This window comes from Elgaria multicarinata, chromosome 10 (genome assembly GCF_023053635.1).
Source record: "Elgaria multicarinata webbii isolate HBS135686 ecotype San Diego chromosome 10, rElgMul1.1.pri, whole genome shotgun sequence".
Taxonomy (NCBI): domain Eukaryota; kingdom Metazoa; phylum Chordata; class Lepidosauria; order Squamata; family Anguidae; genus Elgaria; species Elgaria multicarinata.
In genome coordinates, this window is record NC_086180.1 from 34,895,344 (window position 1) to 34,922,456 (window position 27,113).

The 27,113-nt window shown below is 41.6% G+C and overlaps 1 protein-coding gene across 1 annotated transcript in view; it reads right to left on the reverse strand.

Annotated features, from left to right (window-relative positions):
* SEC24D (SEC24 homolog D, COPII coat complex component) overlaps nucleotides 1-26,900 on the reverse strand; it is a 68,440-nt gene extending 41,540 nt beyond the window's left edge. The window contains exons 1-8 of the mRNA XM_063135377.1: nucleotides 26,879-26,900; nucleotides 15,670-15,863; nucleotides 14,021-14,147; nucleotides 9,002-9,132; nucleotides 8,053-8,325; nucleotides 6,210-6,331; nucleotides 3,931-4,042; nucleotides 1,767-1,894 (exon numbers count right to left, since the gene is read on the reverse strand). Coding sequence (XP_062991447.1) covers nucleotides 1,767-1,894; nucleotides 3,931-4,042; nucleotides 6,210-6,331; nucleotides 8,053-8,325; nucleotides 9,002-9,132; nucleotides 14,021-14,147; nucleotides 15,670-15,820 — 1,044 coding nt within the window. The 5' untranslated portion in view covers nucleotides 15,821-15,863; nucleotides 26,879-26,900. The remainder of the gene's footprint in view (nucleotides 1-1,766; nucleotides 1,895-3,930; nucleotides 4,043-6,209; nucleotides 6,332-8,052; nucleotides 8,326-9,001; nucleotides 9,133-14,020; nucleotides 14,148-15,669; nucleotides 15,864-26,878) is intronic.
* Between the last annotated feature and the right edge of the window lie 213 nt (nucleotides 26,901-27,113).

Below are 27,113 nucleotides of genomic sequence, written 5' to 3' on the forward strand. Positions count from 1 at the left end.
CTGCAGAAAGACTCAGTATAGTTCTCCTCCATCTTTTACAGACCATGGTAGAAGGAAGAACAAGATGCTCATTTTATAGGTAGGTTGCAGGTGTACAGAGAGCTATCGAAAGAAGCTGGATGATATACGGGGGGAGGGGAGTATTCTTTTGACATGCAACAGGTCGGGGTGGTGGTGTGGGTCTTTTATTATCTAGTTTGTGCCAGTTCCAGCCTCTTTCCATTCCATCTTCACATTGCTTCTCCTCCTTTGAGGTACATGTGGTGAGGCTCTTCGCTCCATTGCGACTGCGGATTGCAGTTCTGTACCCAGGCTCGTCCTCAAAATTTATCTCTGATTTTGATTCGTGGCTGTCCTTTTTCCTCTCTGATAACTGTCCTACTCTTATTTTGGGTGATTTCAATATTCATGTGGATGACCCTCAAGATGCTGCAGCTCAACGATTTCGCTCATTATCTTCCTCTTATGATCTTAAGCTTTGGTCTGATGCACCCACACATTCCCTTGGACACTATCTGGATCTTGTTCTCACTCGGAATTGCTCTGTGTTGGACTTTTCTACTGCTCACTTTCCGTTGTCAGATCATCACCTAGTTTCTTTCAATATTACTCATAATCCTCCTCCTTCACGTCCCGCTTCTCGCTCTTGTCGTGACTTGCAATCTATCAATTATGAGGCTTTTTCCCAGTCTCTAGCCTCCTCCCTTCCATTTAAAACTTGATGTTGTGCAGACTTTATACTGCTAGTTTTACCCTACCCTGTGCCGGCTTACCCTATCCTGTGCCTGTTGGCATTCTCTTCCCCTCCTTATTGTTTTACTATGATTTTATTAGATTGTAAGCCTATGCGGCAGGGCCTTGCTATTTACTGTTTTACTCTGTACAGCACCATGTACATTGATGGTGCTATATAAATTAATAATAATAATAATAATAATAATAATAATAATAATAACAGATCCCAATCCTATCACACTCTGACCCCGTTCAGACGACACACTGAACCATGCTGCTTAACCAGCATACAAAAAGAATTGAGAGTTCTTTTTGTGATTAAGCAGCATGGCTTAGCATGTTGTCTGAACGAGGCCAATATTCAGATGCAACAGGAAACCATGATTTTCCTGCCTGAGCCTCAGGCTGTTCTGCCCATTTCCTCTTCTTTTTCACAAAATACAAGCTGAGATTGAAAGCGTTCACTTTCAATCTTAAACTAAGCTACAGTTTCCCATGAGGTCTAAACTCAGGAAGCTGTGGTTTGTTTAAACTTTAATTAATGGGAACCAAGCCAGGATGAAACTGCCCATGCAGATTTCTTTACCTAGGAGAAACCATAGTTTCCTGCTATGTCTGACTAAGCCAAGACTATACTAGCATCTTAAGATAGCAAAATATGCTGCATTGCTCAAGACTTTGAAAATAACATCTTGAATGGAGAATGCTCCCATGTAATGTCTAATGATGAATTTCCTGTACAACTCCATTGCAAGAATATTTACTGAAATAACAGGCAGAGGCTATGAGAATTCCAAAGACCCCTCTTGATGCTCCTTGATGATGCAATTAACTTGGCTTGTGGACAGAGGCTGTATTCATGGATCCTTCCACATAACACTTTGGACTCTGCTTTATAATCAAGGGATGGTGATTGCCAAAATAAAGGGTCAATAGGTATGATACCACTGGAATTCATGTCACTAAAAACCTTTAGCTAACAGCCTTTAACAAAAACATTTCCTCTCAGATCCTCAGCATTTTTCTCTTACCTCATTTGGTAGAACATTTGCAAAAGGTTTGATGATAGCAGCTAAAGGAATCTGAGCCTGTTTTGCCAGATCTGAAGATGAAGGAAAGCAATAGGTGGTACATCGAAGGTAACGAGGACTGGCATTACCTGAGACATTCAAAACAATGACTGGATTAGATGAAAGACAAAACACATTCAGTTTAATAAATCAGTATTGACACAAATGTTCTTCACACAACATTTTTTGTTCAAAGAGGGGGCAGAAGCTTTCAAATGTGAAGGTGTCTCAAAACTACCCCCTCATATTTTTCACTGATGGCAGGCACTTCTTTTTCTCATTCACAAGTTTCCAAAATGAGAGCAGGAAACATTACCCTTGCTCTGATTTGGCTTCATGCCAAAAGCATGTCATCATTTGGTATTGGCATGAAGCCAAATCAGAGTGATGGCTCTCTGGAAACTTGTGGATTAAAAAAAAGTGCTTGCAGCTATGGAAGCACAATTGTGGCTGATGTATGTTTGCCCCGCACTTAGCCTTTGTTCACATTCCTGTCATCAAAATAGCTGAAATAAAATGCTAAGTTATCCAACTTGTAGGATGCAAAGTTAGAGCATTTTGGCTTAGCAATAGTTACAACATGTTGTCCTGAGCTTCTATTCCTCCCGCTGAACTCTCCTTAGTCCCTTCTTGTAAAAAGGAAAAGGGAAAAAAAGAACTTATTTAGACTTTTATTAAGTGCTATGCAAAAAGCAGGGGTTGGTTGCAACAAGTTAACAAGCAAAAGCATTAACACAACTCAATGATCAAACATTAATAATAAACTCAAAACCCCAAAGTATTTTAACCCCAGCTAATCCTTTTCCTACAGAGAATCAGCCGTTAACCAAACCAAGAAGAAAAGATTTATTGTCAGAAGAGGCTCAAATTCAGCCTTTACAGAGTCTTCAAGATGGAATTCCACAATTCACCAAGAGTACATTTCTATATATGGTTGCCCTGCCGTCCTGACAAATAGAAGTTGACCCAAGGACGTTCTTGGTCAATATACAAGGACATCATCGAAATTATATTTAATCATTCCTGTCAATAAAGACTTGAAATTGAACTCAATATAGAAAAGTCAACTATAGTGAGGATCTACACTACTGCTTTAAAATGGTTTATAACAGTAGTGACAACTCCATATACAGGTTTCAAACTGCTTTCATAGTGTCATATCCTGCTTGGTGTAGATCTGGCCTATGACATCACAAATCAGAAATGTCCCATTTGATGAGTGGAAGCGAAAACAGGCAAAATAGTGTGTCTGCGCTGCTTTTTTGCTCTTTCCTTCCTGCCGTCTTTTCTGTTGTCACCAGATGGAAGACTTTCATTTGTCTGGGTGCCTCCACCTAACCAGCCATAAAACTTTCTGGGTATTAAGTATTTACTTTAGTTAGTGTGGAGGTTGGTTATTGGACATGGAGTAGATAACCAGAGAGAGCGAGAGAGCGCACAAAGTTTCAAATAACAGTTTTAAATTTTACTGAAGAAAAGAAGTTTTAAAATCTGATGAACACACACATACCACAAAACTCCATATGAGCAAAAGGGCAATAAAACAACCAGGGATAAACACCTCTAGCTAACCTAGCTAGACTATGCTCCTATTTTATCTAGCTCCCCTGTACATGTAGTTCAAGTAATTACTTTCACTGGTCCAGCTCTCTCTATTAGTTCTCCAGTTCCAGCACCTCCAGTTCTGTCTTACCTCGAAGACCCGGCCCTTCTTTCTTTTGCTCCTTCCCCCCTGCCCCTTCTTCTCCTTCTCTACCAGTATTTGCTTTTGGCTTTCATCTAACATTAGGATTTTTTTCTATCCCTAGCTCCAAACTACCCTCCAGTTGGGTAGTTTTCTTTTCTGCAAACTTAAGTTTCTGTTTTCCAAGTTAAAACTTTTTCTCTCTCTCTTCTTCTGACTTTCTGTTGAACTTTATAATTTCCTGCTTCCTGAGCAAAGCATCCTAACCTCTACATTCTAACTAACTTTTAATCTCTAAACTATTAAACCTCTGGCTGAAACTGATTAGCACGCATGCACACACACACACACACACACACACACACACACACACAATATCCTACAACCAAACTAAATGCCGAAAAACAGAAGACACTTCCTTCTCAGACAGTTATATATTACCTTGATCTTGGATCACACAATCTGTAGTAACCAGTGGAGGAACTTGACCTCTGATGTTAGTAGCATAGATTTGGTCTCCTCTAGCAACTTTGTCATTTTCGATTACCTGAATCTTATGGATTAAAAAAAAAAATCCTGTCAGAAATGGATGCAAGCTATAATCTTCTTATTTTCTTTAAACATATTACAGCAGTCCTTCTTTCAGAGAGGTGGGGCAGAATGGGTCAAGCTTCTAATTCCTGCTTATAAGAGATAGGAACTCTAGGAATATCTCTCCTGTCCACTGAAATCTGTCTGGGATGCCCTGGTCAGAGCACCTCACTTTAAAAGTTATAAGGAGATGCAAGATAAAGTATTTTATCATTTTGGATCTCCTTGCATTTTGGAGATCCAAAATGATAAAATACCATACACTGTGAAATGTATGGTATGCACATAATTTTAATTGTTTTTAATTGTTTCTATTGTTTTTAAATATTTTCTACTGGTTTTAATTTGTTAACAATTTAATACGTTTTTAGCTGTGTATATTATTTATTGTTTTATATCGTTCTGATTTTCTTTATGCTGCCCTAAGATACTAGTTATATAGCATGAGATGCAAATGTTTTAATAAATAAACTGTGTTTAATCTTAATTATGGTTAGTTTAATCAAGCCAGGTTTAGCAGCTACTGTTTGAAATTTACCATTGTTAAGACTGATGACTGTTTGCCAGGTTCAGATGACATAGAAAGCTGTGGTTAATCTAAAATGGATGCAAAAGCTTCCAAACCCCTTCACACAGAGGGGCTGTCTATATGCAGGGAAAGCCCTGCGGTGACTGTGGATCTGTGCTGCATCACTTATGCAATGCAGACTCAGTTTTGCAGCCACTGAGGGGTTTCCTGTGAAGCTGCAGATTGAAAAAGTTGGGGATTTACCCAATTTTTTTCAATTGGAGGGACGTCAGTACGGCTCTCCCGTTGTCTGACATTACTCTGGTGGCAATCCAAGGCCAACCTAGGGGCAGGGGATTACCTGACACCACCATGAGAGAGGTAAACTGTGGGTTTTTGGAGGAAATAGGCACCAACCCGGCTCAGCCCCCAGACACATGGAAGGAGGAGAGGGGAAGACATGCTGCAGCTTATGTCCATAGAGATATCCAAATCTGTCCAACGTATAGCTGGAGAAATAGAGTTTCTCCACACGAACAATTTATTGCACACTCATGATTGGTCACTCACAGAAGTTTGTGGGTTGTTTTCATGACATCAACATCCCATCTGAAGTTTTCAAGCAGAAATCCACCATTTTATAAAACCCAGAAAATGCAGTAATAAATGGAAAATGCGCTACTAAGCAGCACCATCTGTTGACGGTAAAACTGAAACATATGGGAAGGAACCAGTAAAAATAAGGTAGGAAGCATGTGTATTGTGCCAATCCTTAAACCCACAATGACTCCGGACGTTAAAGCCCCAGTAAGGCTACAGGATTTTTGCTACATGTGGAGAAGCCCATAGATTCTGGTTTGTTTACATTGGTTTGTTTGAATGGAAAGAAAAACCCACAATTTTGAAAACAACTTCAGTTCAGAGTATACATTGTAATGATGAATCAATACAATAAGATGATTTACTGTGCACGTAAACTTTTTGGTGAAGTATACTCTTGTCTATAACAATTTTGTTAGTAATTAATTAAGGCACCACATGTTCTCTATTGATTTTTAGAAAGCAAACCAATATGGCTACTTTTGCAGAGGATTCTACTGAACCCTTTTCATTTACTAAGATATGCTATAAATGGCATTTATTTGAGTTCAATGGCTTTAAACAGCTACAATTCCTCCAGGTATATGATAAAATTAAAATAATATAGCATTAATTTTAATTTTGAGGGATTTGATCAAATCTCCTATGCTATGTGGAACATCAAATTTCAAACAGTTATCTTTAAGCACTAGGTTAATCTCTATATTCCATTAGTTTTAAACTTTTTATATTATATTTTATCATATTGTTGTATTTTATGGTGTTAACTTTTGGTGAGCCAAAGAGAAATTTTGGGAAGTACAAAAATATAATAAATTAATGAATATTATGCCATCACTTCAAACTCCCCATCCCCACCCCTTCACGCTGGTACTTTATCCACATACACTAAATCTGGCTTCTCCAATGCCCATCACCCCAGCCATCATGGCCAATAGCCAGGAAGTATGGGAGCTGCAGTCCAAAATATCTTGAAGTTTCCCATTTGAGGGAGGCTGTTCTAAAGGAAGCTCTTACTCACTGGGCTTGGGATGGAATCAGGATCAAGTTTCCTCTGCTGTGGTCCAGCCAATTGTGTTGGACCTGAGGGAAGACCACCTGGATAAGACAGCTGTGCCCCTCCCATTGGAGGGCCATAGTTTCCTGCAAAAGTAAAAAAGAAAAAGAAGGAAAAAAACTTTTTTAAAAAAGTATCAAAACCACCCAAATTAGCATTTGTTTTAGAGTGTGTCTCACTGAATGGCTCATATTTTACTTCCTACGCTTCCATTTCTTTCTGTGGGAAACAATGTTATTTTATTTATTTATTTATTTATTGCTTACGGAGACATTTTTATTGAAGGACCTAGTGCCACACTGCCAGTTTTACATTTTCAAGCCAGTCAAGGCCTGGGCATTCCCTTTCGTATATAAGAGAGGTACATATGTGAATAGGAACCCTTTGGGATAATTTTGTGGGTCCATATTAAAAGAGGGGAGACCCTGCTTTGACCCTGCTCCCCACCACTGCTTCACTGAGAGTACTAGCCTCATTTAGGTACACATGTAATTGTTGATGCAGCAAGATTACAGTAATCTGATGTCACACTACTGTGGGTTTTTAAGGACAAAACTAGATTCCAGCCTACCTCTCTATTGTATTGTAGTACATTCTAAAAAATTTACCTTTCCTACTTGTGAGATAGGTTAGGCTGAGAGATAGCAATGGGCCCAAGATCAGACAGCTTCATGACTGATTGGGAATTTCATCTTGGGTCTCCCTGGCCCTGCTCCAACATGCTAATCACTCCACCTCACTGCTCTTTTGCTATAGTTATTGCTATTTTGTAGTGCATTTAGCATAATATTCCTGGCATAAAATTAACCTTGGGCAGTACCACCTTGACCCAACTTGGGCTGATGCGAGCATAGAATATTTTCCAAATATTTCCTGATTTTTTCAAGACATTATATTCTAAAGAAAGAGAGAAAGTCCATATGTTGCCATTGATATTTCTACCTCAAGCATTTATTTTGCTATCAGTTTTTGGCTTCTCCAAGCCTGCTCTGGATAATATTGCACTAAGCAGCATGAGACCTACTGAAAAAAGAAACAGGTGTTTGTCATTAATAAAGACATGTTTATGTGGAAGAGATAAATCTAATCTACATGAGGGATTAGATATTCGCTGCCTTGCTGTTGCACACACACACACACAAAATAGAACTAGCAATACACAGAGTGCCTTGGAAACTTGGCAAATGGTTTTGGGTTAGCATTCCTGCTATATTCCAAAATGGTTGCCAGACAGGTCAATGTGATCAAAGACCATAGCAACCTCACAAGTCTCAGGGCCAAACTATATGTTACTCAAGATTCCATGTAATTTCTCCCTACCTTTTTTATTATTTAGAATACAGGAAGAGCAGATGGAGAGTGTATTTTTAGATCTCTGCACTGCTGCTAGCATTTATCTTGGTTACTACTTTAGATTTATTTTGTTTTACACTATGTTTTTATATTCTGTTTTACTATATTACTGCATTTTATGGTTTCAAGCTTTAGTCTTGTAAGCTGCCCAGAGAGCCTCAGGATAGAAATGTAATGAATAAATAAATTAACCATATCCCAGCTGGATATTTTCCTCTCAAAATTTCTCCCCCTCCTTTCTGCATGTGTGTGTGTGTGTGTGTGTGTGTTCATTCTTAAAAAGCAGCATCCAGAAGGTGGAGTTAGTAGAAGAGAAGTTGTGGGCTGGAAAAAGGCACATATATCTTTTCTAGTCCAATCACAGTACCAGCTACTTCTCCCTTCCTCTGCTCTTCCCCACAGGGTTCAAAAACAGGAATTGCAACCTTATGTTAAGCTAGGTAATGACACTTACCATACTGTGGAGGAAACCCAGGCCCTGGGGGTTCGCCGGAGGGTTGCTGTGGCAAGTTGGTGTTCGATGGGCTTGGGCCAGGAATCCCCTCCTGCCTGGCCATTGAAGGAAATGAAGGTGGACAGCACTGATTAGTCAAGTTATTTGCTGGCGGTGGAGAAATCTGAGGTCCGGACGACAAGGGCATCTGATGTGGTCGAGGCGGTGGACCTGGCAAAGATGGCGGAAGGCCAGAAGGCAGACAAGGCGGAGTGTTTGGAGCATTACTGGGACCTGCAAAAGAGCATCACTATTATGTGTGCATCAGAAACACTTTAAAATAATAAACTTAATGCCATGCAGTACTTGTGAAATGTCTGCTGATGTACAGTAGATATTTACATTTGCCTAGGGAGAATCCTCAATTTTGCCAATTTCCCCTTCCTACTGTAGCCTCTCCACCACTCCACATCCCACACCAGACCATGGGCCCCTCAACCCTCAGATGTAGCTATTGGCAGGACAACAGGAAGCTGCACTGGGAAAGCCATGCTCTGTGCCCACTTGCAGTACTTCTATCCAATGGTTTGGATCCAGACACAGGCCCTTTCTACACCTGTCTTTTTTCTCGGGATCATGCCTGGATTGTCCCTGTGCATCCAAATGACACACAGCTGATTCCAGGAGCAGGCAGGGATGATCCCTCCATTTTCCCAGGATAACCCTTAGGTGTAGAAAAGGCTACAGTTAGTCAGTTATGTTTAGGTCCCACTGGAATCAATGAGACTTCAGTTTGTCATGACTAACTTTTCCACACTGATTTCAATAAGACCAAAGCATAACCTATATATTGTCAATGAATTTATTCTTTATTTCTTCCCTAAGGATTATTTGGATCTGACCCAGGCAAAAACAAACAAAATGCACCTGAATTCTCCATAGCTTTCTTGGACTGCTATGCAACCCTTACCGTAACTATTTATTTGCATGCTGCCAAGCTGATTAGCCAGCTGTACTGTAGATGAAGAGGGAGGGCTGTTCAGATAGGAGGACTGTGATGGATGGCAGTATGGGGGATAAGAAGCTGGAGAAGCTGGAAACCTGATGAAGCAAAAACACATTATACAATTCCAGGAAATAACAATCTAATATACTTTTCACAGGCAGCACTTAAAAGCCAGGGCCCACAAGAATGAAGCCTGCAGGCTCTGCTTCAAAATGTTACAGACTGTGTCAATAAACTGGGTCAATAAACTGCAAATTAAGCACATCTCCAAATCTTATGGCCACCCCAAACAGTGAAAGTACAGTGGGGAGCGCACAAGTGCTAAAGTTACCCAGCTTCATTCCTACAACAATAAATGTAACAATACACAGCCGCTGTCCCCCATAAGACTAAGAAGCCATGCAAGTGCATTTTACAATAAACAAGTGTTGTCATCTGAAAATGTGACTCTCGTTGTGAAGTTGTCATGTTTTACATACACATCACTTTCCTGAATGAATCCAAAAAGCAAGACTATTAGCAATATCCATGTTATAACCAACTGAAAAATCACGAAGTAGTGAGAAATCTTCAGAATTCACCAGAACTTTTCTTCAGGGTAATTAACCAAATCGAAACAAAAAGTGGGATGGAGAACGACGAAAGGTTATTGATGGATGCAATAGAAAATCCAAGTCTGCTTTTGAAAGAACTTGAATTTGGCCTGGAATGAGGCAAATCAGATCTTATCTGAAGCTATAAAAGACATTTTAAATTCTTTGTAGAACAATTAAAATAGAAGCTGGCAGTGAATATTTACTATTAATCATGAACATACAATACATAAGCAAGATTACTGAACAACTCTGTGCTTAACATTCTCTTCCTTCCTTATTCTTTTCTTTATATTCACTGCTGTTCACTGTTCTTCCCTTGATATCCTCCCTAATGTGCACCACAGTCCTATGTAGGCATTCAGAAGTAAGTTGAACACAGTGTAACTCGCTTCTGAGTAAACATACATTGGTTTGTGCTGAATGTAGGACTTATTTCCTAGAAAGCGTATTTAGTATTGCAGCCTAAAATATCTATTCCTTTGTTCTATACATTTTGGCAAATGTGTTCTGTCAAAGTTCACTGAATACTAAGAGCCTTGTCTCTTCAGGTAAACCATGAGACAAAATAGAGAAAAAGGATTGATCAAGATAATAGAATATGACATCCTATTTAAAGTTTTTCTTAAAACTGGCTTATAGATGGAAAACAAAGCAGTTCTGTGTATGATCAACAGAGTCAAATAAGCGCTATACAGACACACACACACACACACACACACACACACACACACGTTTTGATTTATTTACAGCCAAATGTAAACAGTTTGTCCTTTTAAATGGTAATTTCTCAACATGGACAAACTAAGATATACACTTAGTTTATATAACATGAGTAAAAAAACAACCCTGTAATTTCCATAAAATACAACATTACTAATTCCTGCCTGGAACATTCAGAAGATGGCATAGAAGAAACAAAGAGAACTGAAATAAGATTAAACTTCATCTCATCGCTCCTGTATCTTCCTCTTTTAAATCAGGCATGGGGGTCAAAGGTTATTCCCTGCCCATAGAATATGCTCCACATTACAGCTGGATAAAACATATGGATCAAATTAGACCTTGGACTCTAATCTAAATGATTGCTTGATCCAGGAATGAAAGAAATCAGGCTTTCCCCCTTGATTAATCTGATTTATACAGACATTTTTAATAGGTATTCCAGAGGACAACATTAAAATAAGTGCTGTATTTCTCTGAAAGAAATGCTATAGAATAAGCTGCCAAAGAAATGTTTAAGAGTAGCGAGCTAGGTCAGGGGTGGGGACTTCAGGCACACAGACCAAATCCAGACCTGTTGCGGATCCCGTCAGCTCTCTGGGGATCCCCAGATGGTCTCATACCCTTTCCCCTAATCACCCATGGTTTGATAGCTTCTTGACTTTTATGCCATTTCCCCCCCATTCTAAAAAGTTGAAAGTTGAAATCGCATAAGACTTTGCTACTGTTAGTAGGGGCTTTAAACTACAATATGCTGCTATATTTTTGTATTTGGGCTCCACACCTTTTGCTTTTGGCCTTGTCCCCTTTGCCTCTCATCCCACTAGAATGTGGCCCCCACGAAGTACTCCTTGAATTCAGTCCTCAGATTGACAGAGGTTTCTCACCCTTGAGCTAGGATTTCACAGCAAGGGATATGCAGCAATATAAGGCCATACTGCAACTTGTGAGCTTTGGAACTGTCCCAAATTATTATTATTATTACTATTATTATTATTATTATTATTATTATTATTATTATTATTATTTATATAGCACCATCTATGTACATGGTGCTGTACAGCGTAAAACAGTAAATAGCAAGACCCTGCCGCATAGGCTTACATTCTATTAAAATCATAGTAGAGCGATAAGGAGGGGAAGAGAATGCAAACAGGCACTGGGTAGGGTAAACAGGCGCAGGGTAGGGTAAAACTAACAGTATAACAGTATAAAGTCCAAACAGCATCAAGTTGTAAAAGCTTTAGGAAAAAGAAAAGTTTTTAGCTGAGCTTTAAAAGCTGCCATTGAACTTGTGGATCTCAGATGTTCTGGAAGAGCGTTCCAGGCGTAAGGGGCAGCAGAAGAAAATGACTCCTTACTGAGACTGGGGACTGTCTATGTGTGGGGAAAGCACTGCGGAGGCTGTTGTTCTGAGCTGCATTGGTTAGACAACACAGGCGCAGCTTCGCAGCTCCCACAGGAGTCTCCCGCAATGCTGCGGTTTCAAAAGGTTGAAGATTTACCCTGACTTTATCCAATCAGAGTGATGTCAATAAGGTGCTTCCGCCATCTGACATTGCTCCAGAGCCAGTCTGGGGACAATCCAGGGTGATGCTTGGTGGAAGGTGAATAGCAATTACTATTCACCAGGAAGAGGGCTGGGGTGGTTCCAGTACCCAGATGGCCACCCAGATACCCCACACTCTCTCCACGGCATCAGTATTACCCAGGAGAGAGAAAGCGCAGGGTTTGAGAGAGAGGTGCTCCCCTACTTTGCACATAACACTAACCCATGGTTTCTTTAACCCAGAGGTTGTTGAATTCTGGGTTGTCATGATATGCACCCCAACCATGAAAAACGCAACCATGAACCATGTTACCCATGAACAACCCAAAAAGAGACCCCAGGTCTGATTGGGGATGGATCATCCAACCAATATTTGGGCAATTCTTTCCCTGCTAGCAGACACCTGATCAGTTGGAAGTCTAGGCTGGTGATAAGCAAATGTCCAGTGAAGCCCAGGTTGTTTAAACCATGGTTGTCTATACATATGAATGAAGCTTTATTGAATAAGTCTTCTGACCATTTCAAAAATCCCAGAACTGTGGGTTGTTCATGGGTTGCTTTGCCAAGCCACAGAGGAGATGGGCAAGAGTGGTAACCCACCCACCTTCAAAAGCAGCTACACTATATGCCAGTACCACAAAGGCATTTGTCATACAGGAAGGGATCAAGCAATGGAGAAGGGAAATTGAGAAAACAAATCACACTTTGATCATCTGCCAGATAAACCTGGGTAGGACAACAAATTATGGGTTAACTATGGGTTAAATAAACCATGGGTTAGCATTATGTGTGAACCCAGACTGAATGGGGACAAATCACCCAACTTCTATTTGAGCGAGTCATTCCCTGCTGGTAGACACCTGAGCAGTTGGAAGTTTAGGCTGGGTGACAACTCATTTTAAGGATAGCAATAAGCAAGTGTCCACAGTGAAGCCCAGGATGTTGTAATACAACCTGGGCAATTTATTAAGCCAATACCTTGGCTTGATATATGTTCTTTTAGCATATATCAGGGAACAGAAGATTATGGCCTCTTTGCTAATGTCAAAACAGATGTGATGGAGGAGATTTGATATCAGACTTAAAAATAAAAACCAAAAAGTAACTGCAGGAGGGGCTCTGTGTGTTTTTTAATCAGAAAAGTGGTCTGAGGAAGAGAGCATTTCTCCCCTCCTTTTATATCACTTCCCCTACCTTAATTGCCTTTTCAAAGCTGCTATTAGACTTACTTTGGAAAAGATAACAGATAACTACATATCTGTTTTTAATCCAGTCTGGAAAACAATTTAGTCAGGTGAACAATTTAGTTTAGGGAAATGAATCAGGGGAATGGATTAAATGCCTCCCCCAGTGTTGCTGATCCATCAGCTATTTTCAATTTAAAAAGGTGACAAGGACAACAAAACTGAGAGATATGAGTCTAGATCTCCCATATCATGTCTATTTAGTGACAATTTGTATGTTCAACTCTTAACTTTTGGCGGGTTTTATAAAACATTTACAAAAGAGAAAAGAAAAAGTTACAAAAAATGCAATTAAAAATATTTAGAGTTGACAAATTCTTGTTTATATTAAACATCTGGTAGCAAAATATACCATGTAGTAGCAGTTGTTGTTTTTATTAAGTAAGTGAACTTAGTTAATACTTAATAAATGCAGATGTAACTAAATTCTATAGGCCATTTACAAAATGTCTTCAAAGAGTCCATGGGTGTTAAGAATTGGAACTATTTTTTCGATGAAATTGTAAAAATGTTTAGTGTCTGAGAGTATCAACACTGAGAGTCATTTGTTTTCACCAAAGAGGGAAAGGACTGGATATAATGTACACCATATCCTACAATCATGGAAAAAATAATGGAAATCAAATGCTATCCATTATCTGAGTCATACTAAGGGTCCAACTATTACCTTACTTACTTTTAGTATGGCTTAATGCTATTACAAAATGCTCAGATAGATATATATTTGTAAAAAGGTTTTAGTGATATATGCAGTATACATTTCCACTCTTTTAAAATATTATATATATATATATATATATATATATATATATATGAGAAGATAAATAAAATATTAGGATAATGAATACAGCCATGATTTTTTTAAAAAAATCACCTGTGTGGTTGTTGAGCTGCAGTGCTAGGTCCATTCTGGTGACTGAGTTGGTTAAACTGGTGGGTGTTTTGAGGTGGAGATCCAATGGGAGCAGCAGACCCAAAAGGCACGTTTGTTTTCAACATAGCTAAAAGTAAAATATAAATAAAAACAAAACAAACAACAGTGAAGAACCATTACATTAAATGGGGACACATTGGCTAGGTTCACATATATCACAAATGATTTAGCATGCTGGTGTACACTGCCTGATCTCTTCCACTACAAGCGGGATCAGATAAAAACATGGACCTTGATTTGCTTACATACAAACTGGGTACTCTGGCTTGTTTCTCTCCAGACAAGCCAGAATTATAAACCATTGGTTTATAACTCTGGCTTATCTGGAAGGAGACAAGTAAGAATTCCTGGTTCACATGACATGGTACGCAAACTGTGGACAGAAGGCCTAGGGCTTGTTTAACCATTCCCAGAGGCAGTGGGAGACTTGTTCACAATAAGCCATTACCAATACCTAAAGCAAAATGAATATGGAATTTTCCATTCACAGCTCTCCTCCCTAGTTATAAAATAGGTACAATATAGTTAATGACAGTGTATTGTAGTCTTTTGCAGAGAAAAGGCTTTGTAAGAACAAGGAGTTCCATTCAACCCCAAGTGAACGGACTTCTGCTCATGTAATGGGATTTCCCCTTCTCTCCCTCCGGATGCACCCCACCCAAATCTGTGATGACTCTGCAGCAGGGCTGCCCAAAACATTTTGTTGCTCAGGCAGAGCAGCAAATGCCCCCGTGCCCGCACCATCACCACAAGTCAAGGTGCATCATACTCAAGGCCACCCAAGCTATTTAGGCACCTGAGACAGAAAATTCCACACATGTACCTCTTTACATCCCTGGCAGAAAAAAGACAATCATAACAAATGAAATAGCTAACCATCTGCTGCCCTTTCTTTACACTCAAAATCTGTTGCCTGAAGCATCTCCCTCCCTCTGCCTAATGGTAGGGCCGGCCCTGCTCTGCAGATTTGGGTATGGGGCACAAAGGACTACAGGGAAGAGGAGAAATTCATTCCACCAACAGTGTCCATTTCGCTGGCAGCTGGACACAGCTAGATACAACCCCCCAAAAAGGTAATTCCAAATTGCCCAATGGCCTTTATATTTATATCAGCCCTTAGAATAAGAAAAGATGAGATTGTGAGCAAAAGCAATCACTTACAAACATGCCTTTGCAGCTGTGAAAGAGAGGGGGAAAGGAGTTCAAAATAAAGAAGCCTAAAATCCTCAGGAAGTTGTATTTTGCTCCAGAATTTAAATTCTGGATGGCAGATCAAGCACACATAGAATATGCAAAAGCAAGGAAGAGTCTTGTGGCACCTTAAAACTAACAAATGTATTTATTCTGGCATATATTTTTGTGGGCACTCTCCACTTCCTTTAAAATAACAAGGGTCTCTTCCGAAAACCTATTTGCATCGTATTGTAATGCCTGGTTGTCAGGCCAGGAGCTTGTTTGATGAGTAACACTAGTGCAAAATAAAAATAAAATCAGAATCGTAACGTTTTTTGCATTGAAAATGGAGGGCAATATAACATACAGTAGTGCAGTGGAGAATCAAGTTCTAAACAATCACAATGTTACTCTACCTGACTGAGGTGCAGAGGATGATGGATTTGTATCACCATAGTGCCCATACAGAGGGGAAGAAGCCGGTTGTCCAAAGCCAGTAGAAAACCCTCCCATTCCTGGCTGGGACTGAGAATATGGAGGTGTTGCAACATACCCCTGCTGATTCATTTCAACAATATTTTCTTTTCAAAGGAAAGCTTATCATGAAAATCTGAAAAAGAAAGTAATTAAATCACCACTACACCACAGATGCATAGTACTGAATTAATTCATTAATTGCACTTTTAAAGCACACAATAACCCAAGTTCTCTGGGCAGTGTACAATACATTGAAAACATAAAATACAAACAATGAAACAATGAATAAAAATGGCACATAATAAACCCAAGATAAAACCAGCAGAAAAAGTAAAAACACTGCAGCACCTAAAACCAAAGTAAAGCCACCAGCAGCAAAATAAAAGATGCTAAGATCTAAAAGCACTAAAATGTTTCTTAAAATGCTTGAGAAAAGAATAATAACAATAACAATAACAATAATAATAATAAGGTCTTCACTTGGTGCCAAGACGTCGGCAGCCAGCAAGCCTCTCTGGGGAGGGCATTCTACAGACAGGTTGCCACCACTGAAAAGCCCTTGCTCTTGTAATCAACTGCCTCGTCATATTTGGCAGGGGCAACCGGCAGAGGGCATCTGACGATGGCCTTAGGGAGGAGATGCTTTTCCCATATCTTGACCCAAAAACAGCATTAGAAGTCGAGAGGCCAGCATTCTGTTAATTAGCTGTCTTGCATAATAATGACCAGATTATTTCTTTGCTCTAGACAAAGTACCTAGAAGTTACTGATGCAAGTTCATTTTTTATTCAGATAAGAGAGGTGGGTAACGTTAAATTCAGATACAGTCATTGTTACTTTTTGCAAAGATAAGCATGTTTTATCCTCAGTGGGGCATCTAGTAGGATGGCCAAATTTCTTGAATTGGGACAGAATTCAGGGAAAATTAGACATGCCTATGATGAGGGATTACAGACAATGATTTTACTTCATATGCTCCTGGCGTGCAATATTCCTTATCACTGATAGGAAAGAGATAATAAGTGGGTGGTAAGGATGCACATGATAGAACCTTGGCTTCTCTAAAGTAAGCAAAAATCCCTCAGCTTTACTTGGTTTTCTTCTTGCAGAGTCTTTCCAGGATTACAATGGGCACAATACACCTGCCTCCCCATTCTCCACCCCTCTTTTGTGGGGACAGTTTCCTTTGTGGGGAAATGCAATATCTTCCATTTATGCAGCTAGCAGATGGATAACATGACAACAATATTCCGCTATCCCATTTATTACTGCATTTTCACGACAGAATGAAGCTAAACAATGGTAGGTGCTGGGGGATGCTGGGGGATTATTGCTCTGTGCCGTGGCTCCTAAGCCATGGGGTTCCGCAGGGCTCTATTTCATCCCCTATGCTGTTTAACATATACATGAAGCCGCTGGGGGAGGTTATCCGGAGATGTGGACTGAGGTGTCATCAATATGCGGATGACACCCAGCTCTACCTTTCCTTTTCATCAAACCCAGGTGAGGCAGTGACTGTTCTGAACCAGTGCCTGGGCACGGTAATGGACTGGATGAGGGCTAACAAACTGAGACTCAATCCAGACAAGACGGAGGTACTGTTAGCGGGTGGTTCATTTGTCCGGCGAGGTGATGTTTGCCCTGTCCTGGACGGGGTTGCACTCTCCCTAAAGGATCGGGTCCGTAGTTTGGGGGTGCTCTTCGATCCAGAACTGTCCCTTGAGGCACAGGTGAACTCAGTGGCAAAGAGCACCTTTTATCAGCTTAGGCTGATATACCAACTGCGCCCTTATCTGGACAGTGATTGCCTAGCTACAGTTATCCATGCTCTGATAACCTCTCGCTTGGATTACTGCAATGCGTTATATGTGGGGCTGCCTTTGAAAACGGTCCGGAAGCTTCAGCTGGTACAAAACAGGGCAGCCCGTTTACTAACAGGGACTGGCTGGCGAGATCACATTACGCCAGTCCTTTTACAACTTCATTGGCTGCCAGTCCAGGTCCGGGCCCGATTCAAAGTGCTGGTATTGACATTTAAAGCCCTAAACGGTTTGGGGCCAGGTTATTTGAAGGAACGCCTCCTCCCATATGTACCTACCCGGACCTTAAGATCATCTACAGGGGCCCTTCTCCGTGAGCCCCTGCCAAAGGAAGTGAGGCAGGTGGCTACTAGGAGGAGGGCTTTCTCCGCTGTGGCACCCCGGTTGTGGAATGAGCTCCCCAGAGAGGTCCGCCTGGCGCCTACACTGTACTCCTTTCGTCGCCAGCTGAAGACCTTTTTATTCACTCAGTATTTTAACACTTAATTTTAACTTAAATTAACATTATACTGTTTTAACTCTGTATTTTAACCTTATATCAATTTTGCTGCGTGGTTTTATCCTGGTTGTGCTTTTTATACTGTATTTTGTATTTGTGTTTTTAACCTGTTGGTTGTTTTATGATGGTTTTAATTTTTGTGAACCACCCAGAGAGCTTCGGCTATTGGGCGGTATAAAAATGTAATAAATAAATAAATAAATAAATAGGTGAGCACCAGAAGAAGACAACGTTATGAAAAGGACCCACAAACTTCAATGAGTAACCAATCTTGATCACACTACATAAGCTCCCTTTGAAGGTGCCCCCTGCCCGTCTAGGCTGCCACGCATTTCCACTTCTGCATGGGAAGAATCTATAGGGACAAAGTTCTCATTAGACGTACCTAACTTTCTCAGGATTGTACTTTTCTTGTCAAAATAGTCCAGAAAAATCACCTTTATGTCCTGAATAAAAAACTATCACTTTCATAATATATTGATATTATAAGGTAGGGATGGACCACATGTGGCCCTCCAGATGTTTTGGCCTTCAACTCCTATCATCTCTCACCATTAGCTATGCTGGCTAGAGCTGATGGAAGTTGTAGGCCAAAACATCTGGAGGGCCATAGGTTGCCTACCTCTAGTTCAAGGTATACACTGAAAAGGAAATTCAGTAATTGATGGCCTGCCAGATGTTTTGACCTACAATAGCTCTAGCCAACATATCCTATGCCAAAGGATGGCTAGAGCTGTAGTCCAAAATGTATGGAGGGCCACAAATTGCTCACCAATGCTGTAGGAAAACACTTTAAAAAGTGTGACATTGTCTACTTATTTTTTTTTGAATTTGCTACGTTCACATACACATGCACACAAATAAATTCACACTGAAGGATACAAAGTTCTTTTTTCCTAATTTGTTCTAATTCTAAGTTGCTTCTTAATTTTTAATTTGCTCTATGATGAAGCCAGTTTTCATTGCCACTGAGCACATAGTTACTTCCTGAAATTCCTTACATAGGTTGACTCAATGACCCAGTTTGGATGATCACTGCAGCCCACCATGGCTTATTTAAGCCATGGTGGGTGCAGCATATGCCACAAGCCATTTTGAATTTTCAAGCCAAGGCGGGCAGGGTGTGGGTTGTTGGTGTGGTTAACAAACCACCCACAACCCTAAAACAGCCCGTGGTTTGTTAACCATGCCAACAACCCATTCTTGCTGGGTTTGGATGACACGATAAACCATGGCTATTGCCTGCCAGGGCTTGACTATTCAACATATCCACCACCATGCGCTGCAACATACTATGGCTTAAATCAACCACAATTGGATGCAGCACATGCTGGCAGCCATTTTGAAAATTTTAAATAAGTCACAGTGGACTGCGGTGATCATGTGAACCGGCCCTCTGTCTACAGCCAGAAAACCACATGTGATCACCTATATGCAGTATTAGGTTTTTGCAAACTGCTACGTATCATTTTTCAAGTATTTCGCACAGCATACAAAAAGCCTTGTCCCATGCATATCAGTCACTGCACACAATGCGGTGGCTATTAGAAGGCTGCTAATACCTATTGTAAGCTTCTCTTTGGTCTTCCATAGTCTCACCTTCATCCACTCACATCCATTCAGAAGTCTGCTGCTGAAATTATTTACCTGTCATTGTGTTGACCATGTAATTTCCTTCCTTTAATCCCCCCCACTACCTGTCTACTCCCAAATCTTGCACAGCTTCTTGTGCTCACCTTCAAAATCCTTAGGTAGAGTAAGAGGCTGCCTCAGGCAACAGATGCCAATGGGTGGAGAATGCTGGTGAGTTGTTGGACAACAGAGCTATGTGTAGCCATGTGGACTGCCCTGCACTCTCTAAGCTAGCGTGCTGTTCTCAGATGCAGTGGAAGGCACTGTCTCATTGCCAGTGCCAGTAAAGTAAGTTGCAGTCCAGTTGGCTTCTATATGTGGAATGGGGATGAGTGGGGGGAGGCATCTTGCCATCAGGAAAATGACTTGGGCTAGACCTGCTCCATCACCTTCCCTCTCTTTTTCTTTCTGTATTTATATCCCAACACATCATATCCTGTGACATTCACTCACCCAACTCCACCACCCTCAGCCATCCAAAGATCTCCTGCTCCCTGAAACAACTCCACCCAGGGCCAGTCCTACCATGAGGCAGAGTGAAGCGGCCGCCTCAGGCAGCAGATGCTGAGAGACATGGGATGGACAGAGTTAGAATCACAGAATAGTAGAGTTGGAAGGAGCCTATAAGGCCTTCGAGTCCAACCCCCTGCTCAATGTAGGAATCCACCTTAAAGCATCCCTGACAGCTGCCTTTTGAATGCCTCTAGTGTGGGAGAGACTACGACCTCCCTAGGTCATTTGGTCCATTGTTGTACTGCTCTAACAGTCAGAAAGTTTTTCCTGATGTCCAGCCAGAATCTGGCTTCCTGTCAATTGAACCAATTATTCCGTGTCCTGCACTCTGGGATGATCGAGAAGAAATCCTGGCCCTCCACTGTGGGACAACTTTTCAAGTACATGAAGAGTGCTATCAGGTCTCCCCTCAATCTTCTCTTCTCCAGGCTAAACATGCCCAGTTCTTTCAGTCTCTTCTAATAGGGCTTCGTTTCCAGACCCCTGATCATCCTTGTTGCCCTTGTCTGAACACATCACTCCTGCTACCATCGCCATCTGCTACATTGGTCCTGCCACCATCACCATCGCTGCTGCTGCATCTGAGAACCAGGCTGCGATTTTCAGTTATCGTGGGGGCTCTGTTTATGGCCACCATAGTTTGTGGCCATAGAGGTACTAAACAGAGCCCCCGTGATATCTTAAAATCACGGCCTGGTTCTCAGATGCGGCAGTGGCAATGGCGGCAGGAGCGAGGCAGCGGCGATGGTGATGGTGGCAGGAGGGAGGCGGCGATGGCAGCCAATGAGCAGGGAGAGCAGGTAGAGGGAGGTGAGTCCAAAGGACTCATGGCCAGCCTTGCTACCAGCTTTCCTGGGTGCCAGCTGTGCAGCCGCTACCCAGGGACATGCAAGACCAAGTCGCCTCGGGGGGCCCAAATCTCGCCTTGGCTTCAACACCGAGGTGAGGTGGGCAACCCCGGAAGCACCCCGAGTCAAATCGGGGCTGTTTCGGAGGCTCCAAGTCGGCCTCCGAGGCAAATTGGGGGGGCCATGCACAGCCCTAATTTTTATACCACCAAATAGCCAAAGCTCTCTGGGTGGTTCACAAAAAATTAAAACCATTCGAAGTATAAAACAAACAGTATAAAAGCATGATATAAAATACAATATAAAAACACGACCAGGATAAAATCAGCAGCAGTGCAGAAATACAAATTTAAAATACAAAATTAGAACAGCAAAGTTTCAATTAAGTTTAAAACTGAGAATAAATAGGTCTTCACCTGGCATCTAAAAGAGTATAGTGTAGGTGCCAGGCGAACCTCCTTAGGGAGCTCATTCCACAGCCGGGGTGCCACAGCAGAGAAGGCCCTCCTCCTGGTAGTGACCTGCCTCACTTCCTTTGGCAGGGGCTCATGGAGAAGGATCCCTGAGGATGACTTTAGGGTCTGGGTAGGTACATATGGGAGGAGGCGTTCCTTCAGATAGCCTGGCCCCAAGCCGTTTAGAGCTCAGAATGTTAATACCAGCCTTTTAAATCAGGCCCGTACCTGGACTGGTAGCCAGTGAAGATGGAAAAAGACTGCCATGATGTGGTCTCGTTGGCAAGTCCCTGTTAGTAAACGTGCTGCCCTGTTTTGTACCAGCTGAAGTTTTTGGACTGTTTTCAAAGGCAGCCCCATGTATAATGCATTGCAGTAATCCAAACGGGAGGTTATGAGAGCATGGATAACTGTAGCTAGGCTATCTCTGTCCAGATAAGTACGCAGTTGGTATATCAGCCTCAGCTGATAAAAGGTGCTCTTTGCCATTGAGTTCACCTGTGACTCAAGTGACAGTTCTGGATCCAAGACCACCCCCAAACTACAAACCCAATCCTTTATGGGGAGCACAACCCCCTCCAGAACAGGGTGAACATCACCTAAAAATCATTTGTTTTCTTTTTCCTAGATGTAGAACCTAGCATTTATCCCTATTAAATTTCATTCTGTTTTCAGCCCAGCACTCCAGCCTATCAAGATCACTTTGAAGTTCGTTTCTGTCTTCCAGGGTATTAGCTATCCCACTCAATTTTGTGTCATCTGCAAATTTGATAACACCCCTGCACCTCCTCATCCAAATCATTTATAAAAATGTTGAAGAGCACTGGGCCCAGGACTAAGCCCTGCGGTACCCACTTGTTACCTCCCCCCAGTTTGATAAGAACTCTTTGAATCCAATTCTGTAACCAACTGTGGATCCACCTAATAGTTGTTCCATCTAGCCCACTTTTAGCTAGTTTGTTAATCAGAATACCATGGGGCATTTTGTTAAAAGCTTTGCTGAAGTTAAGATATATTATGTCCACAGCATTCCCACAGTCCACAATGGAGGTTACCCGATCAAAAAATGAGTTGTATGTGGACCTGCTCTTCACCCCCTAAGATGCCCTCAGGTGCAGTGGAAGATATTGCCCTGTCACCAACCTTGAAGTAAAGTTCAGTTGACAGCTTAGTCAGCTTTTGTACTTGGAATAGGGAGCAAGGAAAAGGCACCATCTTGTACTTTGCCTCAGGCAGCAAAATGCTTTTGGGACAGCCCTGACTCCACCCATTGTCCCTTGCTGCCCCTTAGGCTTGGCACTGCCTCCAAGAACATCTTCATGCAATAATCTTCCTTATTCTCTTTAAGGCCCTCTTCAAAACTCACCCTTTGGATCATCCCTCTACCATATTCTAACTGTGCCAAAGTATATGTAACTGAAATTGAAATAATCATATATTCTCCTCCATGTCTCCTTTTTCTCCTTTTCCCCCATCTATTTAGATAGGAATTCCCTTGGGGTAGGGGACCTATCATAACTGTTTTTTGTAAAGTGCCATGTACATAGATGGTGCTAACAATAACAACTGCTGCTGCTACTACTACTGTAACCAAAAGGCACAGGGATTTATGAAGCTACCACATACTCAAGAGTTATCGGAGCTGGCCCCAAATCAAGCACTCCATAGCAGTCAATGAATATTTTGTACAAGGAGGATACCTTCAAACGAGGTATCTGATTCTCTGACCAACACTAAACGTTCCTCCACACTAGAAGCATTCAAGCTGCAGCTGGACAGCCATCTGTCAGGTATGCTTTAATGTGGATTAAATGTGGATTCTGTAAACCGCCCAGAGAGCCCTGGCTATGGGAGCAGTATATAAGTTTAATAAATAAATAAATAATAAATAAATAGATTCCTGCACTGAGTAGAGGGCTGGACTCAATGGCCTTATAGGCCCCTTTCAACTCTACTATTCTACGGATTCTATGAACATTTAAACATGGGTAAGCAACTTGTGGCTCTCAAGATATTTTTGCCTATAGCTCTCATAAGCCCTGGCTAGCATTGCCAATGGTGAGGGATCATGAAGGCCAAAACATCTGGAGGGTGACACATTGCCAGCTTTGTTTTAAAGGCTTAGCTACATAACCTACAAAGCGCAACCCAGCTGCACTTTTCCATTGGTATAACTCAGGCGGTGCTTCTGCAATCCTATGCACTGAGGTCCAGCAAGCATGGTAAACACATGCAGAATCACGTTGTGTGAATTGTGACTGAGTTCACATACAAATTAATGAGCTTAAAATTGTAGTTACAGGGATACTTTGATCTTAGACAGGATCAAATGATCTATTTACTTGGAAGCAAGTCCCACAGATTTCAATGAGGCTGACTTTTAGTTAAGTGTGCACAAGACTGTAACCAAAGGGTGCACCTTCTCCTACAAGTTTCAGCTCTTCAGTATCAAACAAGAAGTGCTGGTGGGGTGAAATTCCCCCTAAAAAGCAAGTTGATAATGGCATGAGAGAAAGCAGAAAAGTGGCAATGGTAAGTTTCAGTTCGTATAATTGCAACGTATCTCTTTCCACTTTAATGTATAGTTATCCTAGAATAAAATCACCGTGCCAAGGCTCATGCATGCCTTGCTATCATCTCTAATTGCCATGCAGCTTTCTGGGGATTCTGCATGGATCAATTTGGGATGCATGCAGTTTGCAATAATGTATCCAATTTCAGGGGAGAGTTTATTAAACATGCAGAAACACCACATGTGTTATGGCAAGGCCATATAAAAAGTGAAAGGACACACATGGGTTGTATATATTTATGCTTATGACACACATTGACAAATTTAAGGAGGGAAGAATATGCTCATGTCTTTTCCAAATTCCATGGAGTAATAAAAGGAATAATAAACTTGTAGACAGAGAGAGAATGTTACTGAATCAATGTTATTTTGGATTATGAATGTTAATGTGCAAATCTGATCTGCACTGTAAACTGCTTTTTCCTCCAGTGGAAATGTTTGTTTTTATTCTTTCTTCTGCACTGAAGATATACACTGAATGTTTTTGTAAGTTGAACAAATTAGTTTCCTTTTTTTAAAAAAAATAGTCATAATTTTTCAGGTTTTATGCAAATAAAATTAACAAGCTGTATTTTCAGGGAAATAGTGCTACTTAATAAAATAGGAAAGCTGGGCATGTAGGCATCAGGTCGCTCCCAGTGGTAAAGTAGGAGTTTTCCCTCCTGGGCAGAATGAAACGTGGCAGTTTGATCTGGTCACTTTCAGCAAGTTCACTTTAGCCATCAGCAGTAAAGCACCTACACTGCAGGTTTCATTGTAATAATAAAGAATGATGTTCAAGGCTGTTATAGGAGTTTATAATATTCTTAGCAGTGCTCTTAGCCAGAGAAACAACTTCCTGCACAGCTCAGAGGGAGGAACAGAAAGTGTGCCACGTCAGATTTCCTATGCAAACCAGAAACCTGTGCGACCAAGAAACTGTCAGAAACACAAACAAAACAATGCTGCCTTAATGACCAAGCTCTACTTCCAATTACGCTATAAATACCTTACGTAATCTGATAAACCCCACCTTCTCCATGCCAACTTCAATGCATACAGAACACAAGGTAAACTCTATTTTACAAAGCACACCAGATACCAGTACGATTAATCCATCACCCATAATCAGACGAGGCACACAAAAACAGTACTAAAGCCACATCTTATATTTTTTGGCCACTTGGAACAGAGGTGCCCTTTTGCAACGTGTCCATAATACAGAGTTCATAACAGGTTACAAAAATCTGTTTTGATGTCATGCCTTTCCTGCACCTGTATAAAACCAGCTTACATTAACAGTCAAATCACATGTGTTGAATATGCCAGAATCTTGAGCTAACAGGAAGAAAGCTCCAAAATCAACAAAGTTGGTTAAGGATGCAATCCTATGCATGTTTAGGCAGAAAACAGTACTAAAACTCCCAGCAGCCATGCAGGCTTGGGAATGCTGGGAGTTGTTAGTCCTTATTTCTACCTAAACATGCATAGGATTGCACCTTACATCAGGTTAAATCAACAGAAAATGTCAATGCTACAGCTGATGCCAGAAGGGTTAACGTCAAAGGACTATATAAGAAGTATATCAGAACATGACGCGGGGAACATCTACTAAAATTAATGTCTATTTCAAACAGGTGAGATGTGGTTGTGTTGACCTGCACATCTTCTGATGTATGGCCAAAAAAGTTGTGTTATCCCTCTCTCATGAACCTGTAACCAGAATTTTCAATGCTTACTCTTGAGGCTCCACAAGCCATCACAAATAAAGAGTGACAGCTGGCAATTCAAGATAAAAACAATACAAGGGAAAGATGCATCTTAACTGCTGTGGCATATAGGCCAAAAGAGCTGATTTGCTCAACCCTGATGTACATGGAAATACCCCCATTTTCCCATATGGACTAACAACATGGATTCAAGTGCAGTTGTGGTAACGTTATTATTTATTTATTTATTTATTTATTTATTTATATAGCACCATCAGTGTACATGGTGCTGTACAGAGTACAGCAGTAAATAGCAAGACCCTGCCGCATAGGCTTACAATCTAATAAAATCATAGTAAAACAATTATGCCCATGTCCACCAGCCATCATTCAACACAACCCTCTCTAGGGTTTCTTATGAGGGCAGAATGAAGCATTCTTCAGGCATGATGGTCAGAGAACTACTTTGCCAACATCACACTTTCAACCCAGACAGAATAAATGAAAGCATCCTGCAGGTGCCTTAAGTGGTGCGTGAATTGGGCCTGTGTGTATTCTATCAACTCTCAGGATTTTTAAAGTTTTTATACTACCGAAATAAAGTCTTGCAATAGAATTAGGCACTATTTACGCTTCAGGGTGTGGGTGTGCTTCAATAAAACATATTTGCTTTGCAGATCAAACTTTCTAAAAAGAAAGGCTGAAGACACTTAAATCAGAACAGCCTCACGATTATTAAGCGGATCTCAAAATTCTACAGGAATACGGGATGGTTCGTGCATCGAGAAGAAGTTCAGCCATTCACCAGATGACCAGACCAGTGTGGGTCAGACAGTACATTTGGAGAGCTCCCTATGCTGCAAGGCGAGAAGGAGCAACTCTGCGGCATAGTTCAACCCTCTTGTGCTGTTTGGATAGTTCTCCCCCCCCACCCCCACCCCCACCGGCTCACAGGGCGCTTGCTGCCCCTTTTATGGGATGCTGGGTGCCCCCCACCCCGCCGCCGTTCCTGCTTCCTCGTGGACACAGGCTCTGTCCCCAAGCCAAGCACTCCCACCAGGCTCTTTCTCTCCCTCTCCCTCACCCCTACCAAGGGTCGTCCCACCCCGCTCCCCTTTTACCTGACCAGCGCCCCCTGCCCCGTTCGCTCCTTCGCCTCGTGTGCGCTCGCGGCTCGCGCCGTCCCAAGCCGGTGCGCCAGGCTCTTGTCAGAGAGGCGCGAGACAGCCGGCTCCTCTCTCTCTCCCTCTCTCTCGCTCCCTCTCCCCCTTCGCCCGGGAGCGCTCAGTGAACTGCCACGTCTAACAGTGCTCGCGGGAGCGCGCGCCGAGGCCACAGCTGGCCAGGCCCGGGAGC